Source organism: Syngnathoides biaculeatus, chromosome 23 (assembly GCF_019802595.1).
Source record: "Syngnathoides biaculeatus isolate LvHL_M chromosome 23, ASM1980259v1, whole genome shotgun sequence".
NCBI lineage: Eukaryota > Metazoa > Chordata > Actinopteri > Syngnathiformes > Syngnathidae > Syngnathoides > Syngnathoides biaculeatus.
Genome location: NC_084662.1, coordinates 14,488,522 through 14,511,248, shown reverse-complemented (window position 1 = coordinate 14,511,248; position 22,727 = coordinate 14,488,522). Strand labels below are relative to the sequence as shown.

The 22,727-nt window shown below is 44.5% G+C and overlaps 1 protein-coding gene across 3 annotated transcripts in view; it reads right to left on the bottom strand.

Moving 5' to 3' along the window:
- Positions 1 to 22,525, bottom strand: part of LOC133496513 (regulator of G-protein signaling 6-like) — a 60,897-nt gene extending 38,372 nt beyond the window's left edge. For 2 of the 3 annotated variants that reach the window (XM_061812205.1, XM_061812207.1), the window contains exons 1-2: positions 22,417 to 22,525; positions 16,303 to 16,631 (exon numbers count right to left, since the gene is read on the bottom strand). In XM_061812205.1, the coding sequence (XP_061668189.1) occupies positions 16,303 to 16,524 (222 nt within the window). In that variant the 5' untranslated portion in view covers positions 16,525 to 16,631; positions 22,417 to 22,525. The remainder of the gene's footprint in view (positions 1 to 16,302; positions 16,632 to 22,416) is intronic. The other variant, XM_061812206.1, reaches the window with a different exon arrangement.
- Positions 22,526 to 22,727: the final 202 nt, after the last annotated feature.

The window sequence follows — 22,727 nt, the reverse complement described above, 5'->3', positions numbered from 1 at the left end:
GCTCGATGTATTCTCACGAGATCAATATTTGGACAATTATTATTCACGTCCCATTCGGCCTCCGCGGGGTCCGTCTATCAACAGGAAAACGTGTACTGTATTATCGACTGAAAACAACTGAAATCCGACCTTCGGAGATGAAGAAGGATAACCTACGGGCGTTTATGATTGACAGTAAAAAAAAAAAAAAATTAACTACACCACACAAAAACAATTGCACACACATCGTAAAAGTGGCGCCGACCGCCATGTTTGTTTGAGGCTCTTACAGTAACACAAAAATATATTGCTGTAATGTGTAAGTAAAAAAAAAAATAAAGTATTTATTGGATTCCAATGTAAATGATCTTTGCTTGGACCGAAATGTACAAATACAAATCTGCATTTGAAATGTGGATATGGTGGAAAGAAATACTTTTAAGATTAACAACCCAGTGAGCAAACAATTTACCCTGAAATGTACACAGTGATGTACTTTATTTCTGAAGCGAGAATGAAACGCAAACATCATCTGCTGATGCTAACTTAACCATTGTGAGACTCTCAAGCTACCGCCACCCCCCACCCCCCTGACCCCCACGCCCCCCACCCTCCCTGCCTGCTGTAAGCACACGAATTACTAGTACTGGCTTCTCGCAGTAACATTTACTTCCTCAGCCCTTCGGGCCCAACGTGATATTCGAGCCACCGCAAATCTTGCATCTGTTCTGTGCTAATATTGACCTTTGAATACGGTGACTCAAGGGTTTGAAATGTCTTCAACCTGAGGATGTGCACACATTTGCAACCCCCTTCGCTTTATACAGTACAGTATGTACTTTTTATCATTACTGTACGACGTATGGACATATTTTTAAGGCTCGCTGCCAGGACGGCCCTTCAGACGTGTATTTCTGCTTCAGAGGAGCAAGGACTCAAGACGAGCGAGACAGATGTTGCGTTTTAAATTGACCGAGTGGAGACAACCTTGGAAATGACATTTTTAAAAAAATGCAATGCGAATGCATATTGCGAGCGGGAATTGTCGCCTCTGAAAAAGAAAGATTTACATTTCTTCAGATAAAAAGCATGCATACATTCATTTTCAAGATAAGTCACTGAATAAAAATGCATAAATAATTTCACTAAAAACATAAAGTATAAAAATGTAAAATGAATAAACCATCCATCCATTTTCTTTGCCGCCTATCCTCACAAGGGTGACGGGGAGTGCTGGAACCTATCTCAGCTGTCAACAGGCAGGAGGCAGGGTACACCCTGAACCGGTTGCCACCCAATTGCAGGGCACATAGAGACAAATAGTCGCACTCACAATCACACCTAGGGGCAATTTAGAGTGTCCAATTAATGTTGCATGTTTTGGGGATGTGGGAGGAAACCGGAGTACCCGGAGGAAACCCACGCAGGCACGGGGAGAACATGCAACCTCCACACAGGTGGGTCCGGGATCAAACCCAGGATCTCAGAACTGTGAGGCCAACGCTTCCCAGCTGTTCCACTGTGCCGCCCTTGGAAAATTACATTTAAAAAAAAAGAGGAAAATGCAAATGCATGTTGCGAGCGATGATTGACGGGTGTGAAAAAGAAAGATTTGCATTTCTTCAGATAAAAAGCATGCATACATTCATTTTCAAAATAATTCACTGAAGAAAAATGAATGAAAATACATAAATTATTTAACTATAAATGTAAATTTAAAAAAATATAAATTTAATACATAATTATCACATTATTAAATAAACATTTAGTTTTTATTCGTTAATATTTGATTATATTTTATTACACTTTAAAATCTGAGTGAATTATTCCTTTCTGATTAGAATAAACCACTTTCTTTTTTCTTTTTTTTCCCCCAGCCTGGCCTTGCCCATTTGTCTGTTTTACAAACAAATTGTGTCCCTTTGCCCCCAAGCGCTAAAACAAAAAACAAAAACACCTCAGTGACCGGGTGGACCTGCGTCCATTCGATTTGTTGTAGTCAAACTCGCCACGCTCGAGCAGGGCGCCCCCTTTCCAGCTGGAGGCTAATGGGAGAAAGCGCCTCATTATTTCCACCCGCTGCCCGCTGGCCGCTCCAAACATCAGGACCAGGTGTTTGTTACGGTGCCGGGCCAGAGCTCCTCGGTAAAAGCCGCAGGTGGATTCCGTTCCAGATGAGGTCAAGCGTCTCACTAAATATTCAAACCGTCCTGTCATCTTTGCATGCTTTCCATTTATAAGACAATACACAGTTCCTCTTATTTTAATTTTTCTTTTTTTAGCTCCACTCTCCTTTGTAATATTGGCCAAAATGTTTCATTCCGTCTCATTAGAGCCCGGAAAACATCTGTTATTGTTTCCCCGACAAAACAATATGCTAATCCGTGTTGGACTATGATTATCTGTGGGAATAATTAGGAATTAAACAGTTTGCTCTCTGGACAAGGCCAATGTGTTCACAACAAAGAATTAGAGCGCCGCTAAAGCCCGGGTGGACAACAAACTGCTCATCCGGCCCACATTGTTCGGCTGTGATTATTATTACTGGCTGTGTGTGTGTCCGTGCATGTGTGTGTGTGTGTGTGTGTGTGTGTGTGTGTGTGTGTGAGTCATCTGCATCACAAAAACAGGACACGTGCACACACCCGATGCACATGCTACTCTCCCTGGAAGACAGGCACTGATCTCACTGTGTACCTAAATACGTGAACTGAAAATATACAATCCTGCATAAACAGCCGTGTATGCCCCCGTCGGAGTGGATTTTTTTTTTTTTTTCCAATTCAATTTCATCGCTGCTGACTTCAAACATCAACCCTCTCTCGAGAGCTTCAATTTGACTTTGAATCCCAAGCACAGCCTCGAATGCCCAAACTGAAAGCTGCCGATGTGCAAGAAATGATGACGCCTGCTCAGATGAGAGGGGAAACCTCTTCTAAGACCACCAGAAAAGTTCAGCTGCTTTCAGTTTTAAACTTCCCTGAGCATACGGCAACCTGATGGAAGGAAGATATTCCCAGGCTAGTTTGAGACCCCGACTTAAATTTGATTTTGACATCCCAATAATCCACAGGTGTCGAACTTCAGGCCCGGGGGCCTGATCTGGCCCGCCACATGATTTGATGTGGCCCGCGAAGCCACATCTAGAGTATCAATTTCCACGATTCTTGTAAAAATCTGTACCAAATTTTCAAATTATCATACATCATAAATGGTAAAGTTGGGATATTACAAGCATTTTTGTATCACCAAACGGGAATAGTTGAAAAACACATTACGTTTCTGATTCCAAAACTAGATCACAAATGATGTAAATATCATGAGATGATTAAATGTTTTTTTTCCACAGTCATGACGGCCCTCTGAGGGAAACCGGAACAACAATGTGGCCTGCGGGAAAAATGAGTTTGACACCCCTGTTGTAGGTGATCGTTGTATTTACGATGTTCAATCAAATAACATCATTCTATTCATTTTATGGTTTCACAGTCGTAACGGCCCTCCAAGGGGAACCGTAAGTAAAATGTGGCCCGCGACAAAAAAAAAAAAAAAAAAAAAAAAAGTTTGACACCCCTGCAATAACGGCATGAAAACCCAACGCGACCTGACGTGGAACCCTCACCGTTGTTTGAAATCTTAAACCAAGCGCAAAAACTTGAACTACAACGCCTGATCCTGACTCAAAACTATTTTCTAGCCCAAACATTTGCATGAAATCCTAAACCATGCATGTCACCTTCGTTTGAAAGCGAAACCCTGGCTCGAAAGTCTGTTGCAATTCAGCGTTACTCAACCTAGCGAAGTGACTGCACAAGAAAATGCTTTGGAATCGAATGCGACTGTTTAAATGGATCCTGCAACACTGCTTTATGAGCCAGACTACCCCCCCCCCCCCCAACTCAGCATCACCCCATACAGGACCAAAGAAATAGCTCATTCTGTGCAAAGAAAGAAGAGTCAAAGCGTTGACAAAGACTCGGTTAACTTTTGACACCCGCTGTCAGTGTGTGGACCATAAAAATTCAAATAAAAACAAAATAAAACACTGAAGCCGTCCATAAAGCCAAACGGGCTGCGCTGGCGAGAAACAAACGAGGGAACCGAGCACCCTGGAAAGTGAGTCGCATCGGACTCACTCAAGTGCGACCGCTTGCGCTGTTTCCATTTGAGCGTGAACGTTTGAATAAACTGACACACACGAGCTCAGAGCTCATTTAAACAATCTTTTTCGTTTTTTTTTTTTTTTTCTGTTGCCATGCATCTCGATCGCTACTCAACCCCAGGAGAGGAAGGTTAAAGCTGTGAACAAGCCACTCCTTTATTGACCTAAAAGATTGTCTTCGGCACCAGTGATCACATGGATCCAGCTACTGATTCCATTTTATGAACGCGGCACCTAAGCCTTAAAACCCGAGCTCAAGGGGATTTGTTTGGGTTACCGCTAACATGTTTTGGAAGTCAATATTTGAGGGCAGTAACAAACTGCAGCACAATGCTCACTGGACTATAATACTGTGGCATCCAGTGTTTATTATCATCATTTCTAACAGAATATCCTTTAAATGCAGTACAGCGTCAGTTATCGACCACAATCCGTTCTAGAAAAGGGTTCGAGAAGTGATTTGTTCGAAAACCGAATCGATATTTCCCATTGAAAGAATGGAAAAAGAAATAATTCTAAAAAATTTGGCTTTTAAAGCATTTTTTTTTACTTTTCCTGATAATTGACTTTAGAGTAGGAATACATGTATAGTTTAAATACTTTATATCATAAAATAATTTAAGAAATTTATTTATTTATTGCTTAAAAGGAATGCTTTAGTAGTAGAGTAGGCTAGGCTGGGAGTGCATTCCTGTATCTGTAGCGACTCGGCCCCCAGCCTTGCAACTTTTTTTTATTAACAAAAGTTCAGAATAACTTTAAACACCCAATAATGCGGGGAAAACAAACTTTCAATCTTCTTCTTCTTTTTCCTTCAACTTGTCCTGTTAGGGGTCACCACGGGATGCCATCTTTTTCCATCTAAGCCTATCTCGTGCATCCTCCTCTCTAACACGCACTGTCCTCATGTCCTCCCTCACAACAGCCATCAACCTTTTCTTTGGTCTTCCTCTCGCTCTTTTGCCTGGCAGCTCCATCCTCAGCATCCTTCTACCAATATACTCACTCTCTCGCCTCTGAACATGTCCAAACCATCGAAGTCTGCTCTCTCGAATCTTGTCTCCAAAACATCCAGCTTTAGCTGTCCCTCTAATGAGCTAATTTCTAATCCTATCCAACCTGGTCACTCCGAGCGAGAACCTCAACATCTTCATTTTTGCTACCTCCAGTTCTGCTTCCTGTTGTTTCTTCAGTGCCACAGTCTCTAATCTGTACATCATGGCCGGCTTCACCACTTTTTTTATAAATTTTGCACTTCATCCTGGAGGATACTCTTCTGTCACTTAGAACACCAGACACCTTCCGCCAGCTGTTCCACTCCGCTTGGACCCGTTTCCTCACATCCTTACCACACTCTCCATTCCTCTGGATTGTTGACCCTAAATATTTGAAGTCATCCACCCTCGTTATCTCTTCTCCCTGTAGCCTCACGCTTCCCCCTCCACTTTTCTCATTCACGCACATATACTCTGCTTTACTTCAGCGAATCTTCATTCCTCTCCTTTCCAGTGCGTGCCTCCATCTTTGTAATTGTTCCTCATCCTGCTCCCTGCTTTCACTCCATATCACAATATCATCTGCGAACATCATAGTCCAAGGGGATTCCAATCTAACCTCGACTGTCAGCCTCTCCATTACTACCGCAAACAGGAAGGGGCTCAGCACGGAACACTGATGCAGTCCCACCTCCATCTTAAATTCTTCTGACACACCTACGGCACATCTCACCGCTGGTCTGCTTCCCTCATACATGTCCTGTACTATTCTAACATATTTCTCCGCCACACCAGATTTGCCCATGCCGTACCACAGTTCCACTCTTGGTACTCTGTCATAGGCTTTCTCTAGACCCACAAAGACACAATGTAGCTCCATCTGACGTTCTCTGTACTTTTCCACGAGCATCCTCAAGGCAAATAATGCATCTGTGGTACTCTTTCTAGGCATGAAACCATACTGTTCCTTGCAGATACTTGCTTCCGTCCTGAGTCTAGCCTCCACTACTCTTTCCCAGAACTTCATTGTGTTGACCCGATTAAACTGGAAACAAGTGCCGTGTACGAAAGCCTGGGAAGTCTGTGACCCCTGATTTCTGCTATTATAAGCACACTTTTTTTTTTTGTCCGTCTTCATCTCTAAAGGATCCTCTGAGCTTGAACATCCCTATAAATAGAAACCCAAGATAAAGAGCGATAACTTTAACAGTTCCATCACGTATCGCAATATTTTCTACATGACTTGTACACGGCAGCGGCTGCAGGGTGCAAGGTCTTCCGAATAATAAGGCAGACAAACACGAGCTAGCAACTGTGTGAAGTTACATCGAAGAGAGACGGGAAAAATAACCTTGGGCAACGAGCCACATGCTGCTTCACCGAGCGCGCCTAATCACAAAGACTTTATCTGCTTGTATGGAGCAGCCTGCTGTGGTAAATTTCCATCACGCAGTAAAACGATGGCACTGGAGTTGTACATATTCCAGACGGAATATGATGATGCCCATATTATTAGGCACAGGGGGGGGTCACGAGGTTTTTTTATTACGGGATGGCTGAAGCTCCCCCTAAAACTGTCTGCCAAAATGTTTTATTTGTTTGTGGTGATTCCAAAATGTTCAGTCCCCAAATCCCCCGACCCGGCGCAATGTAGCGACCCCAGTTTGACCCGTAAACATTTCCAAGGACGCTCACTTCTTGCGGTCTCCTGCGTCGGTTGCAGGCCACTGATTAAACCCGGCGACACGGAGCTCGCCGGCCGCTCGCCTCCGGGAATGTCCCGTTCAAAGCCTGACAACGGCGAGGTGCTGTTGATCAGTCGCAGCATCTCGGAACTCGTGATGTCAAAACGTGGACGACAATTAGGGGTTCTAATTGAAGCAAGAAATGTATCGGTGCATTCAGTTCCTTGCCAGAGAAACAGCGAGTGGGTCCAAAATCAAAATCAAAATAGTGAAACATTTGGACGTGTGCACTCAAAGGTTGCGAGAAGGCATTTGCGGTTGATCCTTAAGCTACACCCCAAAGGCTGTCGACTCCAGAAAGTTTTGAAGAGGCGGCATGCGCGAGCGATAGCCCGCATCGCTAAACGGGGAGCGGTGGATTCAAAAGCAGCAGAAACACGTGTGATATGGTTCATAATCCTTTCATCTTGAAATTTGCAATCGAAGCCCCTCCTACTGACCCCTCGATTTGGATGAGCCCGCCGCTTCCTACCTGCTGTCGTGACGAGCGCCCCTCAGATATTTGCAGGCGTGCCGGGCCCTCGGCACGCGTGAGGGGAATTTCAGGTTTTGCCGCAAATGCCAAAACATAAATTAGCGCCAAGATGGTAGCGTGCTGATGAATTGTCAAAGGAAACTCCGCTCAAGCTTGTAAGAAGTACACAAGAGGTATAAATCTCGAGCGGAATGTAGTAGAACGCCAGGTACTACTAGGAAAGAAACGAGCGCAGAGCTCCCACTCACAACAACAACAGTTTTGGAGTCACGTGTTTGAAAATCATCTCAGCACACATTACATAAACATAAATAACTCTACTTTCAAAGATTGGTAGAGGTTTAAACGCTGATTACTTCCAGAATTTCTACACCCCCTCCAAAAAAAAAAATTAATAATAGTAAAAGTCCCAAAAGCTCAGGAGAGGTTCAGCAGCAGATGATTCATGTTTTTGCCCAGCAATAAATATCCGGCCAGTGTGAAATTGGCTAATAAATATCCGGTGGGCAGCGGCGAGCGGGCATGTCTGCAGTTTTATACCTCCAGTGAGAAGGATGCAAGCTTTACGCTTCAAGTCAATGCGGGTTATCGGGGGGGGGGGGGGGGTGTCCACGTCCACCCTAAAAGGTATTTAATACGTTAAATTATGCTCTTAATCTTACCATTTATTTGATTTCTCTTGATTAGTCCAAACCGTTACTCGTGGGAAACGAGTATTCCTGCTGGTCTTGCTTTCACATTAAAATTAGAATCCCTTAAAGGTGAAGAGCTAAATCGGACTAAGTTGAATTTCCTCTTGAGCGGGCAAAATGAGTGTTAAATTAAGAACCTAAAAAGATACACTTCAAATAGTTGTTTGTGCCTCCTTAAATGAAAGTTGCTCGAGGCCTCGGTTATCAATAAATACATCATTAGGTTTTCTTGCTTATTCCTGAAAAGGATGCTTTCTTCAGTTTTCTTTCAGTTTTAATCTGTAATTTATTGACCGTGGCCACAGTGAGCAAATAATGGTAATTTTTTTTTTTTTTTTAGTTGTTCCTTTGTGCAGCACGATCAGATTTGATCAAAGATATCTTACACTCGGGCTCGCTAATGTCAAGGTCGTCGACGCTCGGGTCGCTAAAGAAAGTTTTTAATAAAACGGAAGAATTTTGCCATCACACACAAAAAATAAAGGCTTACCATTACGTGATAACGTGAAAAAAATAGATAGTTGTAAAAAGTTTGGTTTAACAGTACCGTTTTCTCGTAAAATTAACATTTCAATTTTGATAATTAAACTATACAACGTGAAATTACATGAACATCAAAATCAGTTGTTCATATAGAAATCAGTTGGGAATTGGCATTTTTTGTGTTTATTTAAGTGGAAAATGCAAATTTTATGCAATTATGAATTTCGTATTGCCTCTTTTTGAGGACTTGGTGACAAATTCCACCCCTGTTGAATTTTGCCAAAGCAGGGGTGTGGTGTGCCGTGTTGAATGCAGCAAGATTGGATGCACAATGCGTGCGTGCACGCGTGTAATTTAGCAAACCCCCCCCCCCCCGCCCCCCCTTGCAGGGGCAGCGTTGAACACGCGCCACAATGTGGCATTTGAAAGCAACCCATCATGGCAAAACAGGAGCGGGCATCTGTACAAACAGCTGCTATTGTCAGCGTGAAGTGAAAGGAGGAGGGGGGCAGCAGGGGGGGGGGTCTGATGTGTAGGCTACACTGGAATAAACTCAAAACTCTATAAACAGACACACACAAATACACAGCACACATTCTTTTCATTTCACAATGCAAATATAATCCAGTAGTGTCAGTGTGACGCGCACAAACATACAGGACACCCCCCCCCTCCCTCCACACAGCTTTCCATTGTAATAAGAGAGGCAGGATGCGCAGTCGTGTGTGTTGGGGGGGGGGGGGACAGACAGAATAAAAATAGGAGGAGGAACGTTAAGAGGAAGGCGAGCTGGAAGAGACGAGCGTTGGGAGGAGATGAATGACTCCCGGTGGGCGAGAGCATCACTTCTCATTCTAAAAATTCTCCACTATCAGCTCTTGTGATCGGCCCCAGTTTAACCTTTCAACTTCAAAATCTCAAAATGTCAGTGTGCTCGTTTAGGGGGTGCGCTTGGCGGGGGGTGGGGGGGGGAGATTTGTGTTAATTATGAGCGGAGCTCATTACTTTGCGTCCCGAACCTTTGTGGTCAGTAAATGGAGAGCACGATTTACATATTCTTCGCGGACTCCCGTTCGTGGATGATTGATGACTCATCGGGCGAGATAATGGGACGGCGGTCCGCGCCTTGCATATTTCATGGCCCGGCAACCGTTCGCGTGAGAGCAAATTGTTGGGAATCAGCGGCTCCGTTTTCGTTTGAAAGTTGAACTGCTGAGAGGATGCTGGGAAAGTCTCAACACGCGGCCCTCACAAACCACACGCTCCGCAAATGCTTCCCTCTCATCTTACAATAATGGCCTTTGCGTTCGCCGCGGCGAACAGGCGAAGGCACCATTTTGTTTGTTCGGCCGATACAAAGATGCAATCTGTTTTCGATAGGACCTGCCGTATCATCAATACGGTCACTTTTTTATACTAATCATTTTAACGTGAACAAAATGGGTGTAACAACTTTTACACAAATGAGGGCCCGATAGCTTCAACCTCATTCATCACTCTACCTGAAATGTACCTTAGTACCCATCCGCTCCACCGTTTGTACTGTGTGAACTTGTAACCATGTAACCTGACAAAGCAATAAAAAGAGGTACAAAGGCTTGGTTGACTCAGAACGTGGTTGGAGTGGGGGGGGGGGGGGTCAGCTAGTCAGCCAAACCAGTTTTCCTCAAGACCTCTTCATTGTCCCTAATTAATTGCATATTCAGTGCAGCGGTTGGGTGTCAAACCTGACACCCGTCCAGTCTTCCAGTCAGAGGAGTACAAAACAAAACAATTAGTCTGATGACTCGTGTGTAGGAAGGAATTATGAGAGACCGAAATTTTCAGATCCACCTTCATCATATATATATGTAACAGATGATGTCCTCCTTACTTCTGGGAATCTAAGCTATGGAGACCACCTGGCATGTCTCGTCTGTTCAACTCCAGCCAAACTAAAGCATATTTCTTGGCTGCAAAACAAGCTTGACACAAGGCCAATATATCTGGTGAAACAATCAGGTTTTTAAGTGACTGGAGAGAGTTTCCTTCCTCCCACGTTCTCTCAATCTTTTTTTTTTTTTTTTTTTCAAAACAGCTCATCCACAAAGTTTGGAAACTTCCCTGGACCCACAGGACTGTATATCAAAATTAGACACTGAGCAGCCGGGGGATGCAATGGACTGGAGGCTCCTTGCTGACTTTGGGCGAAGACTTCAGACCTGACTTTGTGGTCTGGTCCCCTTCAACGAACAGGGTGGACATAATTAAGCCCAGAGAGACTATGGGAGGGTGCTGTGGGCAAGGTCGATGAAGGCAAGAGGCTTCAGAACGCGAAACCGACAGTTCGTGCCGAACAACTGGGTCGGGAGGCCACCGTTCTTCCAGTCGAAGTCGGTTGTAGAGTTTTTGTCAGCCAGTCAACATCAAGGCTCCTCGAGGTCTGTTGAGGAGGAATTCGTCACCTTCACCAAGCACCAAATATCATCATCTGCCTCACAACAGTGTCTAAAAGTAAAGATGCCAGGATTGCGACACCTCGTGACGAAGCTGGTTCGATCGGATCAGGGCAAGGAAGCCCCCCGCCATGCAGAGTCGCCAACGGTGGGAATCCTAACACCGCATCCAGTGTTCTTAGAACGGACTCCACTAGCAAAACAAACGTACAATATGGGTGCATACATAGCTGGAATGACATTTGGTCCTGAAGATGCTTTATTGAGATCAGAAATGATATGTCATAACCTGGAACTGAAAGGAAAGACCAAACTTCTGGACCTTTGTCCTCATTTGTTCCCATTTTTCTCCATCCTCAGCACGTGGCATACTCCTCCAGTAAGTATGTCATCTCGCTGATTCTGCTGCTGACAACAACCGGCTTGGAGCAAGCGATAAACAATGAGCATAAAGTTTATTGTCTCCCATAATCCAACGGTGTGCTTTTAGCACCGTTACCCGAAGTAACCTTCGCTCACTGAAACTTCCTGATCAGAGGCCCACTCAGAACTGAGTGAGGTGCGGCGACACCCTCTTTTGTAAATCGCACTCTTTCAGGTTTACGCTGCCTATAATCCCTTTCCTTTCCTTTTACTCTGATGCTGGGTTTCTGTGATCTCCCCTCCTTTTCCCTTCTGCAGCGCTTCGGTTTCCTCCCTAAACAACCCGCTTCCCATTTCCGGCCTGATTCAGCACCAAGTCATTCATCAAAGTTGATAGTGTCTAGCCTGTCTGCGTTACAGCCACACCTTCTCATCACAAAGAATTGGTTTCACGGATATATTGTATGTTTTATTGTCTGATAACATCCATCCATCCATTTTCTTAGCCGCTTATTCTCATGAGGGTCACGGAAGTGGTGGAGTCTATCCTAGCTGTCAACGGGCAAGAGGCAAGTTACACCCCGATCGCAGAGCACATCGAGACAAACGGACGCAGTCACAATCACAGCCTGGGGCAATTTAGAGTGTCCAATTAATGTTGCATGTTTTTGGGTTGTGGTAGGAAACCGGAGTGCCCGGAGAAAAGCCACGCAGGCACGGGGAGAACATGCAAACTCCACACAGGCGGTGCTAGGATCGAACGCTGAACCTCAGAACTGTGAGGCCAACACTTTACAGCTGTTCCACCCTCTGAGAACATGTTTGAAAAAAAAGTAATCAGTTTGTGTACATTTCCCTGATTTCCTGTATCTTGATCAATGACAACCCATCTGAAGTCAGAATGAAAATCAATATCGTCATATATACAGCTGCGGTTTTCATACAGGTGGAGGGAGGCATCATGACAGGAGTGGGCGCGGGGAAAAAAAATGGAAACATTTCTGCGCCACCCCACCTCCAGGTTTACAAATTTTGTCAGCGCCACCACTCTCCCGGTTTTGAACTTTGAACACCAACCCCTTTCTGAAAAAAAATTAAAAATTCAAGGGGAGGGTGCCCAAAAATGTTTGAACACCACTGCCTAAAAGTAATATCCAGAGCTCCTACGATATTGGACAAGTAGCAGATATTCCCAATGTGATGCAACAAACGTTTGAGGAATTGCAAATGCATGTCGGTCGGTGACCTCATTATTTCATCAAATATGCAGGAATAGAACTGTGTGATGATGACATATTGTACTATATATCATAATGCGATCACATATCATAATCAGTCTACTGTACGACGTAAACTTCCACGATATAGACTGTCATCTCTGATTGATCGATGAGGACTGCCTTGCTGAATATCTTGATCTTGATAAAGCCTCGGTGGTCCACATGTCTTGCCTTTCCTTGCGCTCATTTCTTCTGCTCTCGATGTCTCCCCAGAGTCGCTTTTATTTTGTTTTTATATGGTGTTGTTTTTGTTTTTCGGACAAGAGTCTGATGTCATCTGCAAAATTTAAGACCTCCAGACGTTTTGCGAGGGTGCAAAGAATTTCATTCTAGTTGGTAATGGTTGTTTCATATGCAAAAAAAAAAAAAAAAATTACAGCGGTGCTAAAGGCTAGTTTAACAGCAGTCAAAATTACAAATTTCGACTTAATTATTTAAGAAGTACCCCTAAATCGTCATCTTTGCGGGTGGTCAGCACAAACTAGGAGCCACCAAAGAAGGAGAATTTATCATCAAGATTTTGTTGGCGTACTAATCAGTTTTCCCGCTGGGTGCTTTGACTTTTGTTTGTCAACATGCCCTCAATTGCAAGCTTGCCCTGATAAAAAAAAAAAAAAAAAAATCACATTTGAACATGTGAATTATTCAACAATGCACTCAGCGAGTGTTTCCTCTGATTGAAAAGTTTGTCGCAGATTAGACACGCTTATGTCCATTTGCGCTTGATTTTTTTTTTCCCCCCCGAAGGTTAGCTACGATGAAAATATGAGTCAAATGGTGTCGATGCCCTCCACCCATCACTTTCTAATCCCCCCGCCTGGCAATGTTCTATGCTGGCGGACTATAAATAAGTAAATGCGTGCAATTGCTGCCTGCCGGGTGAGCAGCGAGACGTACGGCCGTTACGTTAGCGGTGTTATTTTCTGGATGGCACGAATACCCGCTTGCGAACATGCCGCGCGTCACCGTTCGTGGAGCGTGACGACGGGTGCCGAGTGTCATGTCCCGGCGTTCGTTCACCCGCCGCGCGCGCACACACACTGCGGTACTTGGAAGGGGTGGCAAGACTGCCTTTGGGATGGAGTCGTCTCATCTCGTTGCTCCCTCGTGTGACTCTACTTTGCATGCAGTATGCTTACGTGAAGAATCGAGGCCCGTGGGAGTGGCAAACTATTGGGTTGTATGAAAAAAAAAAAAAAGGTAGCAGTTTTCATCGTGTTAAATTGTCAACACTTTTAGAGACTCTTTAGAGTCTTTAGTTGTAAATTTACTTTTGGATCTAAAGTGGGGTAAAAACAGACCAATGAGAGAGACATATTGGATTATTTTTACCCCCTCTGACTCGCCCTGACATTGCCACCCTGAGGGAATCCCCATGTCATCAATTTCAAAAAAAATAAAATAAAAAGCCACTGGCATGGCAACACGTTGGCGTAACTGTACGGCGTCCCGGCCCCGCCCGTGTGGAGTTTACATGTGTTCGCCAGGCGTGCGTGGGTTCTCTCCGGGCTCTCTGGTTTCCTCCCACATCCCAAAAACATGCAACATTAATTGGACACTCACTAAATTGCCCATAGGTGTGATTGTTGTCTGTCTCCATGTGCCCTGCGATTGCCTGGCAACCAGTTCATGGTGTACCCCGGCTCCTGCCTGTTGACAGCTGGGATAGGCTTCAACACTCCCACGACCCTCATGAGGATAAGCGCCTCAGAAAACGGATGGATGCTTGGCCTATATGAGATTTCTGTCGTGATCACTTATTCTGTGGTGTGGGATGCCAAACTAGACACCTGGGGGCCTTTTGCAGCCCACGACAGTACACAGATTGCTGAATTACGATTGCAAATGCACCTGTTGTACATTATATCCATCCACCCATTTTCTTTGCCACTTATCCTCACAAGGGTCACGGGGAGTGCCAGAGCCTATCCCAGCTGTCAACGGGCCGGAGGCAGGGTACACCCTGAACTGGTTGCCTGCCAATCCAAGGCGCGTGGAGACAAACAGCCGCACTCACAATCACACCGAGGGGCAATTTAGAGTGTGCAATTAATGGTGCATGTTTTTGGGATGTGGGAGGAAACCGCAGTGCCCGGAGGAAACCCACACAGGCACGGGGACAACATGCAAACTCCACACAGGCCGGCCCCAGATTGAACCCGGGTCCTCAGAACTGGGAGGCCAACACTTTACTAGCTGATCCACCGTGCCACCTTGTACATAATAACCACCACTCATTTTTCAAAAACTTTTACTTCCCACCATAGTATCTACAAAGCTGCTCCGTGTCCTCAATCAGCTACAACACGGTTTGGAGAGAAATTTAGATTTTTTTGTATAGTCATACTTTATATACCAACAAACCAGATTTGACAGGATTCTTAAGCCGCTTTACAGTTCCTCAAAATTTTCAGCTCCCCAATTGCTTCGCTCACCACCCCCAATGCGGCGACCGCGCGCATTGCGGTCGACCGTTATCCGAGAGGGGAAAGTCGCTCGGTACAACAAAGCAAGACCGAGCTAGCGGAGCACGGAGCTGCCGGAGTCAGATATTTCCCCCTGGAGGCCGATAAGAGCGAGACCGTAGACGAGCGTCAGATAGCCGGGGAGCGATACCGAGGTCGGCTCGCTCTGTAATCCAACTTTATTGCCGCGGTACGTCAGTAGTGCACCGAGTGCGCCGTAGTCCAACCGACGGTGCACCCGGGAAGATGAATTTTCTTCAGCAGTCATAACTACAGCAAGCCAAGAAAATTAGTCAGAGCAATTTATCACCTCCAGTGAAACAAACACACACACACCACCACCTGCTGTAATCACAGTATATCGTTTGTGCACTCGCTACATTCCAGAATTTGGAGTAATTAACTTTGAAATCTGAATTTAGTTTTGTTCACTTTCAGTGTAGTACCATGTTGCGCCGAGGACTGCATCTTGCTATTTTAATATTTATTGATTATATATTTATTCACCTGTGAGTAGCGTTGACCGCCATGTTCCATGTGCTGCTGCTCTGATTGTGTCCAAGGAGCATTTGTTCAAAGTTTTTGGATTACTGCAAGATCAATGCTAGCTTCCAAGAGCTGATTACAATCGTGTTAGCATGAAACCTTTGGTGGACAAAATAGTTCTTTTCTTTGATTTGTATGTTTTCCAGAAAAAATGTAACTGGAAGTGACAAACTTAATCTGAAAGGAAGCCCACGTCACCTCATCTGAAGAACCAAGCGTCCAAGCGAGAGTCATCTTTTCATTTCCTCAAAGTGATGTTATATAATAGTCTTCCATTTCTCATCACCAACAGTGAGAACAGGTGCTAAGGAATATTTTGTGATCTAACGGGTTTAAGTCCATTTTAATATCTTTGAAGTGCGTGGGAGGACTACGACTATTTTTGTTCATTTTTTTTCTTTAAAGTCAGGATCATTACACTTTCAGATTCTCTAGAAAGAAAACTGACAGAGATGAGAAGAATTACAGTAAAAGCAGCTTTGCTTGGATAAATATTCACTACTAGGACCACAAAAAAAATGACAGTGAAATATGAAATAATGTGATAGGGTGACAACTGCCGTCTTTTCCTCACTTGTCGTTTAGGATTAGCACAAGCGACCAGTGATGAGTTTGTCAGCAGCTCCGTGAACATGTTAGCAATCATTCATCCCCAAGAAAATCAGCGTATGGTTTGTCTTACTTTTCTGTAGACGATCATGTTAGGAGAGTCGTCGTCGGGGTCCACGATGCTCAGGGACCGCATGGACAGCAGCGGTCTGGTCGGGGGCGTCTGGGCGTCCTCTTTCAGGTCTTCGACCTCTTCGTCGGCGTCCGTGGACCCACAAGAGCTCAGCTGCTCCTCACTTTGCTGCTCTCCTTCTTCTTCTTCTTCTTGCTGTTGCTGTACTGGTGCCTCAGCCATCTCCTCCCCTCCCGTCAGTCCTCCTTGCCTCTTTCAAGTTATCCTGTCTTCTTTCACAGCTTCTCTCTCGTCCTTTTCCTTAATGTCACTCCACCAAGATTCAGCTGCTGATAAAATAAAAGCAAAAGCCATGAATCAGACAATGATTTTTTGTTTTTTTTTCCATCCATCCATTTTCTTTGCCGCTTATCCTCACGAGGGTCGCGGGGAGTGCTGGAGCCTATCCCAGCTGTCAACGGGCAGGAGGCGGGCTACACCCTGAACTAGTTGCCAGCCAATCGCAGGGCACATAGAGACAAACAGTCGCACTCACAATCACACCTACGGGCAATTTAGAGAGTCCAATTAATGTTGCATGTTTTTGGGATGTGGGAGGAAACCGGAGTGCCTGGAGAAAACCCACACAGGCACGGGGAGAACATGAAAACTCCACACAGGCGGGGTCAGGATCGAACCCGGGTCCTCAGAACTGTGAGGCCTGTGTCCTGCGATTGGCTGGCAACCAGTTCAGGGTGGACCCCGCCCCCTCCCCGTTGACAGCTGGGATAGGTCCCAGCACTCCCCGCGACCCTTGTGAGGATAAGCGCCAAAGAGGATGGATGGATGGATGGATGAAAACACCTATACTGCCAGTGTACTGAGCCATGATTTGTACCACTTGAAAAAAATGAGCAGCATTTATGAGGATAAAAGAGAGGAAATTGTTGTCTGTGTGCATTTGATTGCGAGCTCACAAAGCAAAGCATTCCATTAGTGGCGCAAATATTACCAAAGCTGCTACAGTATATGGTGTATCGATATCACAGTACTTATACAGTAGTGTCGTTTTACTTGTGTTCTGATGAGAAATTAATAAATGTTGCACTGGTATTTCACCGGCATTTCGGTGTGTGTGCGCGCCTGGATGACCGTGTGTGTATCTCAATATTGTGCACGTCACTCCCGGTTTTCCGTGCATGACCATCAGGGATTTGGCCCCGAGTCATCTGGTTCTCGAGGTCAACACTCCCATCGGACAGATGTTTGTGCCTCAGTGAGGTCGAGAAAGGATACACTGTACACTTCTTGTGCTACGAGGAGGACCTGCACAATTTGAGGTGGGATGCAGTAATATAGTTTCTTTTTTTTTTTAATTTCAGAGGCCTCACACTTTGGGGACGAAAGTCATATGTGTGTTTACTGATATTAGGGTGTGTGTGTGTGTGTGTGTGGTGCATCCAGACACATCTCGGCACAGCACGCACAAAACCTTGCTTGGAATTGGCTATTGTTCCATTTCACAACACTGTCACGGAGAAAGTGGTTCAGCTAAAAGGTAGACAGGCGTTATTGAAGCAGACGTTTACAATTGCCGGCCGGGACGGTTTTCAAGCAAATCAGGGTTGAACAATCGGTCTTATCACACCCCACACTGCAGAATGATGGATCAAGATCATCTTTTAGAGCGGTGACTCTCAGCTGCTGTATTTTTTATTTTTTTTTAAACAGTAATGCCTCAGTTCTCGACCACATTCAGTTCCAGAAAACGGTTCGAAAAGGGAATTGTTCGAAAACCAAATCGATGTTTTCAATTACAATGAATGGAAAAAGAAAGCGTTCCAAGCCTAAAAAAAATTGGCTTTTTAAACCTTTTTTTCAGCTTTTCCTGATAATAAACTGCATAGTAGAAATTAATGTATAGTTTAAATATTTTATACAATAAAATAATTTAAGAAATAGATATTTTTTGCTTAAAATGTAAGCTTTTGTTGTAGAGTACGCTAGGCTGGGAGTGCATTCCCGTATCTGTAGCGACTCGGCCCCCAGCCTTGTAACCCTTTTTTACTAACAAAAGTGCAGAATAACTTTAAACAAGCAAGTCGCCTTCTTTGGAGCAATGATTGAGACGGTTGTCTCTAGAAAAAAAATGAAGAAAGAAAAACAAAAGACACTACCGGGACACGTCTGTGTACAAAGGCTGCGTTATACAGAATAACTAAAGTCCGCTGATTGCACCGGGATAACAAAACGCGTCGTGGGTGGGTCAACTGCTTGCCGCGCGCAATATGTTATTTCTGGGTTTTGTCGGGGGCATTCGAGTACCGATTTTCGTTGACAAATAGAAGCAAAACAATCTTGAAATTTTCGTTCAAAAGCGGGGACGTTCGAAAACCGAGGCTTTACTGAATATGTGTAGATTCTCTGCTATCCGTGTCGAGGTAATCGTGGCCAGTGGACTCTTCTTGTGTGACTCGGCCATCATGAGACCAGGCTAACAAGATGAAAATTGGACACTTGCTTACTTTATGCTTGTACAAAGTCTTCAGTATGCTTGCATTGTACTCCGCATTATAAGATCCGATACCGAAGGTAGCAAAGATAATAAATGATGAAACCATCTCTTTAACAGCTATTTTAAACTACCTGATTTAATTGCCCGACGTATACAAAGTGACAATAGCAGCGTGGTGTGTCTGGAATCATAGCTCTAGCCCTCAAGGCGTTGGATTAATTGCGGCAACATATTCTCTACCCGCACGGATATGCATGCAAATGAAATGTGGAGGTACTTGTGTCAAGGTTGTGCCGTTGCATTAATTGCTGTAACGCAACGCTCCACTGCGGTTTCCCAAGCGGGGTCGCAAATCTCCACCACCTTCCAAAGATGGTTGATGGACGTGTTCAAAGAGTTCACCTCGAGACTTTGCCCCAGTGTGGGGGAGATTTGTCACCATGACGATTCAAGGGTTTGATGTGGAGATGAATGGCTCATTTCATCGTTTTTTTTATTTGTATCCTAGAGGGTTACAGTACCGATATAACCTCCGAGTGCTCTTTGAGTTGAAGGTTTCTGGGGAGCAAGTTTTATATTTTTCACCAGCGGCTGTGATGACTGAGAGTCCTTGCAAGCGTGACAATTTAATACTTTTCTTTTTTTGGATGCGGACCTTTTTCACAATACAACACAAAGGCAAGCAGGGTACCCACAATAAATATCCATCAATCCATCCATCCATTTTCTTAGCCGCTTATCCTCACAAGGGTCGCGGGAGTACTGGAGCCTACCCCAGCCGTCAATGGGCAAGAGGTGGGGTACACCCTGAACCGGTTGCCAGCCAATTGCAGGGCACATCGAGACAAACAGTCGCACAGCTCACAATCACACCTCGGGGCAATTTACAGTCTCCAATTAATGTTGCATGTTTTTGGGATGTGGGAGGAAAGCGGAGTGCCCAGAGAAAACCCACGCAGGCACGGGGAGAACATGGAAACTCCACACAGGTGGGTCCGGGATTGAACCCGGGACCTCAGAACAATAAGGCCAACGCTTTCCAGCTGTTCCACTGTGCCGACCCCCCACAAAAAACAGATTCATAATATCTGTTACTATTTTTTAAAACGTGAAGGATCCCATACATGCATCGAGGTGACCAACTCAGCCTATCATAACACAAAAAAATAATAATCTCCATTGACAAACAAGCAATCTGGCGTAGTACCAAGATTGACTGGTTAGCACATCAGCCTCACAGTTCTTGAGGATCCGGATTCAAATCCGGCCTCGCCTGTGTAAAGTTAGCACGTTCTCCTTGTGCCTGCATGGATTTTCTCCGGGTACTCCGCTTTCCTCCCATATCCCAAAATCAAGCACAGTAGGTCGATTGAAGGCTGGATAGAGCTCATGCACGCGACGTCCCAGTTTGCACGGCGCCATATTGCCAGTCAAACCGAGCTGCTCTGCACTGCGGGAGCCGTTGAACCAGAGTGTATTTTTCAAATTGCCCGAGACCTGTTGTGCTGTTGGTTGTCACAACAGGCGACACAGTTCTTCAAAGAGACCATTCTATAGATAACCAGCTGAAAAGACAAGAAAAGGTCGATGGATTTCGGCAATTAAACATTATACACGCCTGTGTAGCGATCATTTCATTTCAGGTCGGAATTATTCTTCTTAATCTCAAATTACCAAGAAGTATTTATCATTCCAAGTTGACTCTTTTGAGAACAATGCATATTAAAAAAAGTAAATAAACCGTTTGTCCCAGAGAGGTTTAACGGAGGTAAAGGTGTGGCAGCGATACACTTCCGTGTACTCCCCACCCCCACCCCCCAATTTAATGAATTCGAGTTTGTGTAAAACCAGGGGTCATTTATTTAAATCATGGTTTTTACATTTAAATTGGTATAATATCTGAGTGGGTCCATCAATATGTGGGATTTATTCTTGATTGAGAACAGATCCAGCAACGAAGTTTTTGTACATGTTCAGACTTTTAAACTCTTCTATGTAATTCTCGACGACTTTCTCACCAGATCCATGTGTAGATCCAGTTGTCCAACACAAGCGGAAGCAAATTAACAGTCCAATTTCTGATCGCCGAAAACATCGACTTGGGCATTAAATATGGGTCCTCTATGCCTCTCTCATTTTTCCACGCACCTTCGTTTATTATCACCTTCTAAATGTTTAACGGTATTGGACCAAACTCTGGGTGTCGTACTATAAGTCATTTTCGTTTCGTCTCAACGGAATTAACTTGCAGCAATGCTGTGTTTGACTGGCAATATGGCGATGTAAACAAAAATCATGTGATTTTATGACGTAGGTGCACGACCTCTAATTTGCCTATAAGTGTGAATGGTTGTGTTTGTATGTGCCCCGCCTCTCACCCAAAGATAGCTGGGATAGGCTCCAGCGTATTCACAACCCTAGTGAGGAGAAGCGCTTCAGAGAATTAAGGTTTAACATTCATGACTGTCGGCCCGGAACATTTTCAGAGCAGACGAAGGACAAATTACTCTCAACACATCCCACATCAGTCAGGATGGTCTTCAGTAGTTTCCATTGGAAAACACACACTCACACACACACCCAACCAGAAATAGGCCAATTTCTGACAAGAGTCCTAAAAATAAGGCCCGAGCAGCCACTCTCTAAAGTGAAAAGCTGAGTGGAAATCCGTTTTGGATCTTTTTAGTCATAAAGTTTAGATCAACTTCCACATCTGTTAGCATAAGAAATGAAGTTCAAGCCTGATTTTTCTTTTTTTTTTTTTATGCACACGCAAACCTTCAGTAACGCGTGCCCTACAGTGTATCTCTTGCTCTCTTCCCAGCATCAGTCGGTGGTCTTTCCATTCTCTGAGGACCACTTCACAAATACACAGAGCCACTAGCTGCAGCCTAAATTAGACGCACACACACACAAAACTGCCAGGTTCAAGCATGCGAGTGGAGTAAACACTCAAAATAGTATCTCACAGTGAGTACAGCCTATTTGAGCAATTTCACGTAGGGGTTTTGTCGCTTTTGTTATCAGCTGATTAGTAAATAATGATTGTGTGTGGAGTTCTCTTGGGAGCGCGGTATAAATTTATATTTTACATTGAAGCGAAGTGTCATTTCTTCAGTGTTCAAAAGAGGAGGGAAAAAATCCAAAATGTGCAGGTGTGCTCACGCTTATGACACATTTAGTCAAGCAACACAAAAAAATAACAGGTGTCAAGTCACAATCCAACACACATACACAAATGCAAGCAATCAATGAAAATATAGTACGCAACAATGCCACAATTCTAGATGCTCTCCTTGTTTTTATCAGAATTGAACGAATGGTTTAATCTAACATGTAAACACAAACGCAGGTGCACAACTTCATTTAGTTGGGTAACACAATGGTGCAGGAATCAAGTCTCCGCTGGCAGGAAAACACACCTTGATGCACAACACTTGACCAAGCATCTTGTGAGTTTGAATCCCTGGTGACAGTAAACATCTGGTACCAGAACACCGCATGTGCGCACACACAATTACCAACATTCAGTGCCCTCACGTCCAAGTTAACACCAAAGATGATAATTAGCAGGATGAAAGAACATAAAAACGCATTCCAGTCAATCATCTCCTTCTCACCTTGATGGTCTCTTCTTCTTTTTCTCCTCCGTCTTGTGCAGCTCACGTAATATAAACGGCTCTACAGAAACGGGCGCGTACACTGCACTGAGGGAGAGAGGAAGCGAGAGAGAAAATGGAAGAGCAATGGGGAGAGAGAGAGAGAGAGAGAGAGAGAGAGAAAGAAAGAGGGAGGAAGAGAGAGAGCAGGAGAGAGAGGGAATGGCATGTGTCAGAAAGCAGCAAGTTTGAGGGAAACAAAGCACAGAGTGAGTGAGAGAGCGTGAGATCCAGACAAACAGAGCGAGAGAGGCACACAAAAACACTCACAA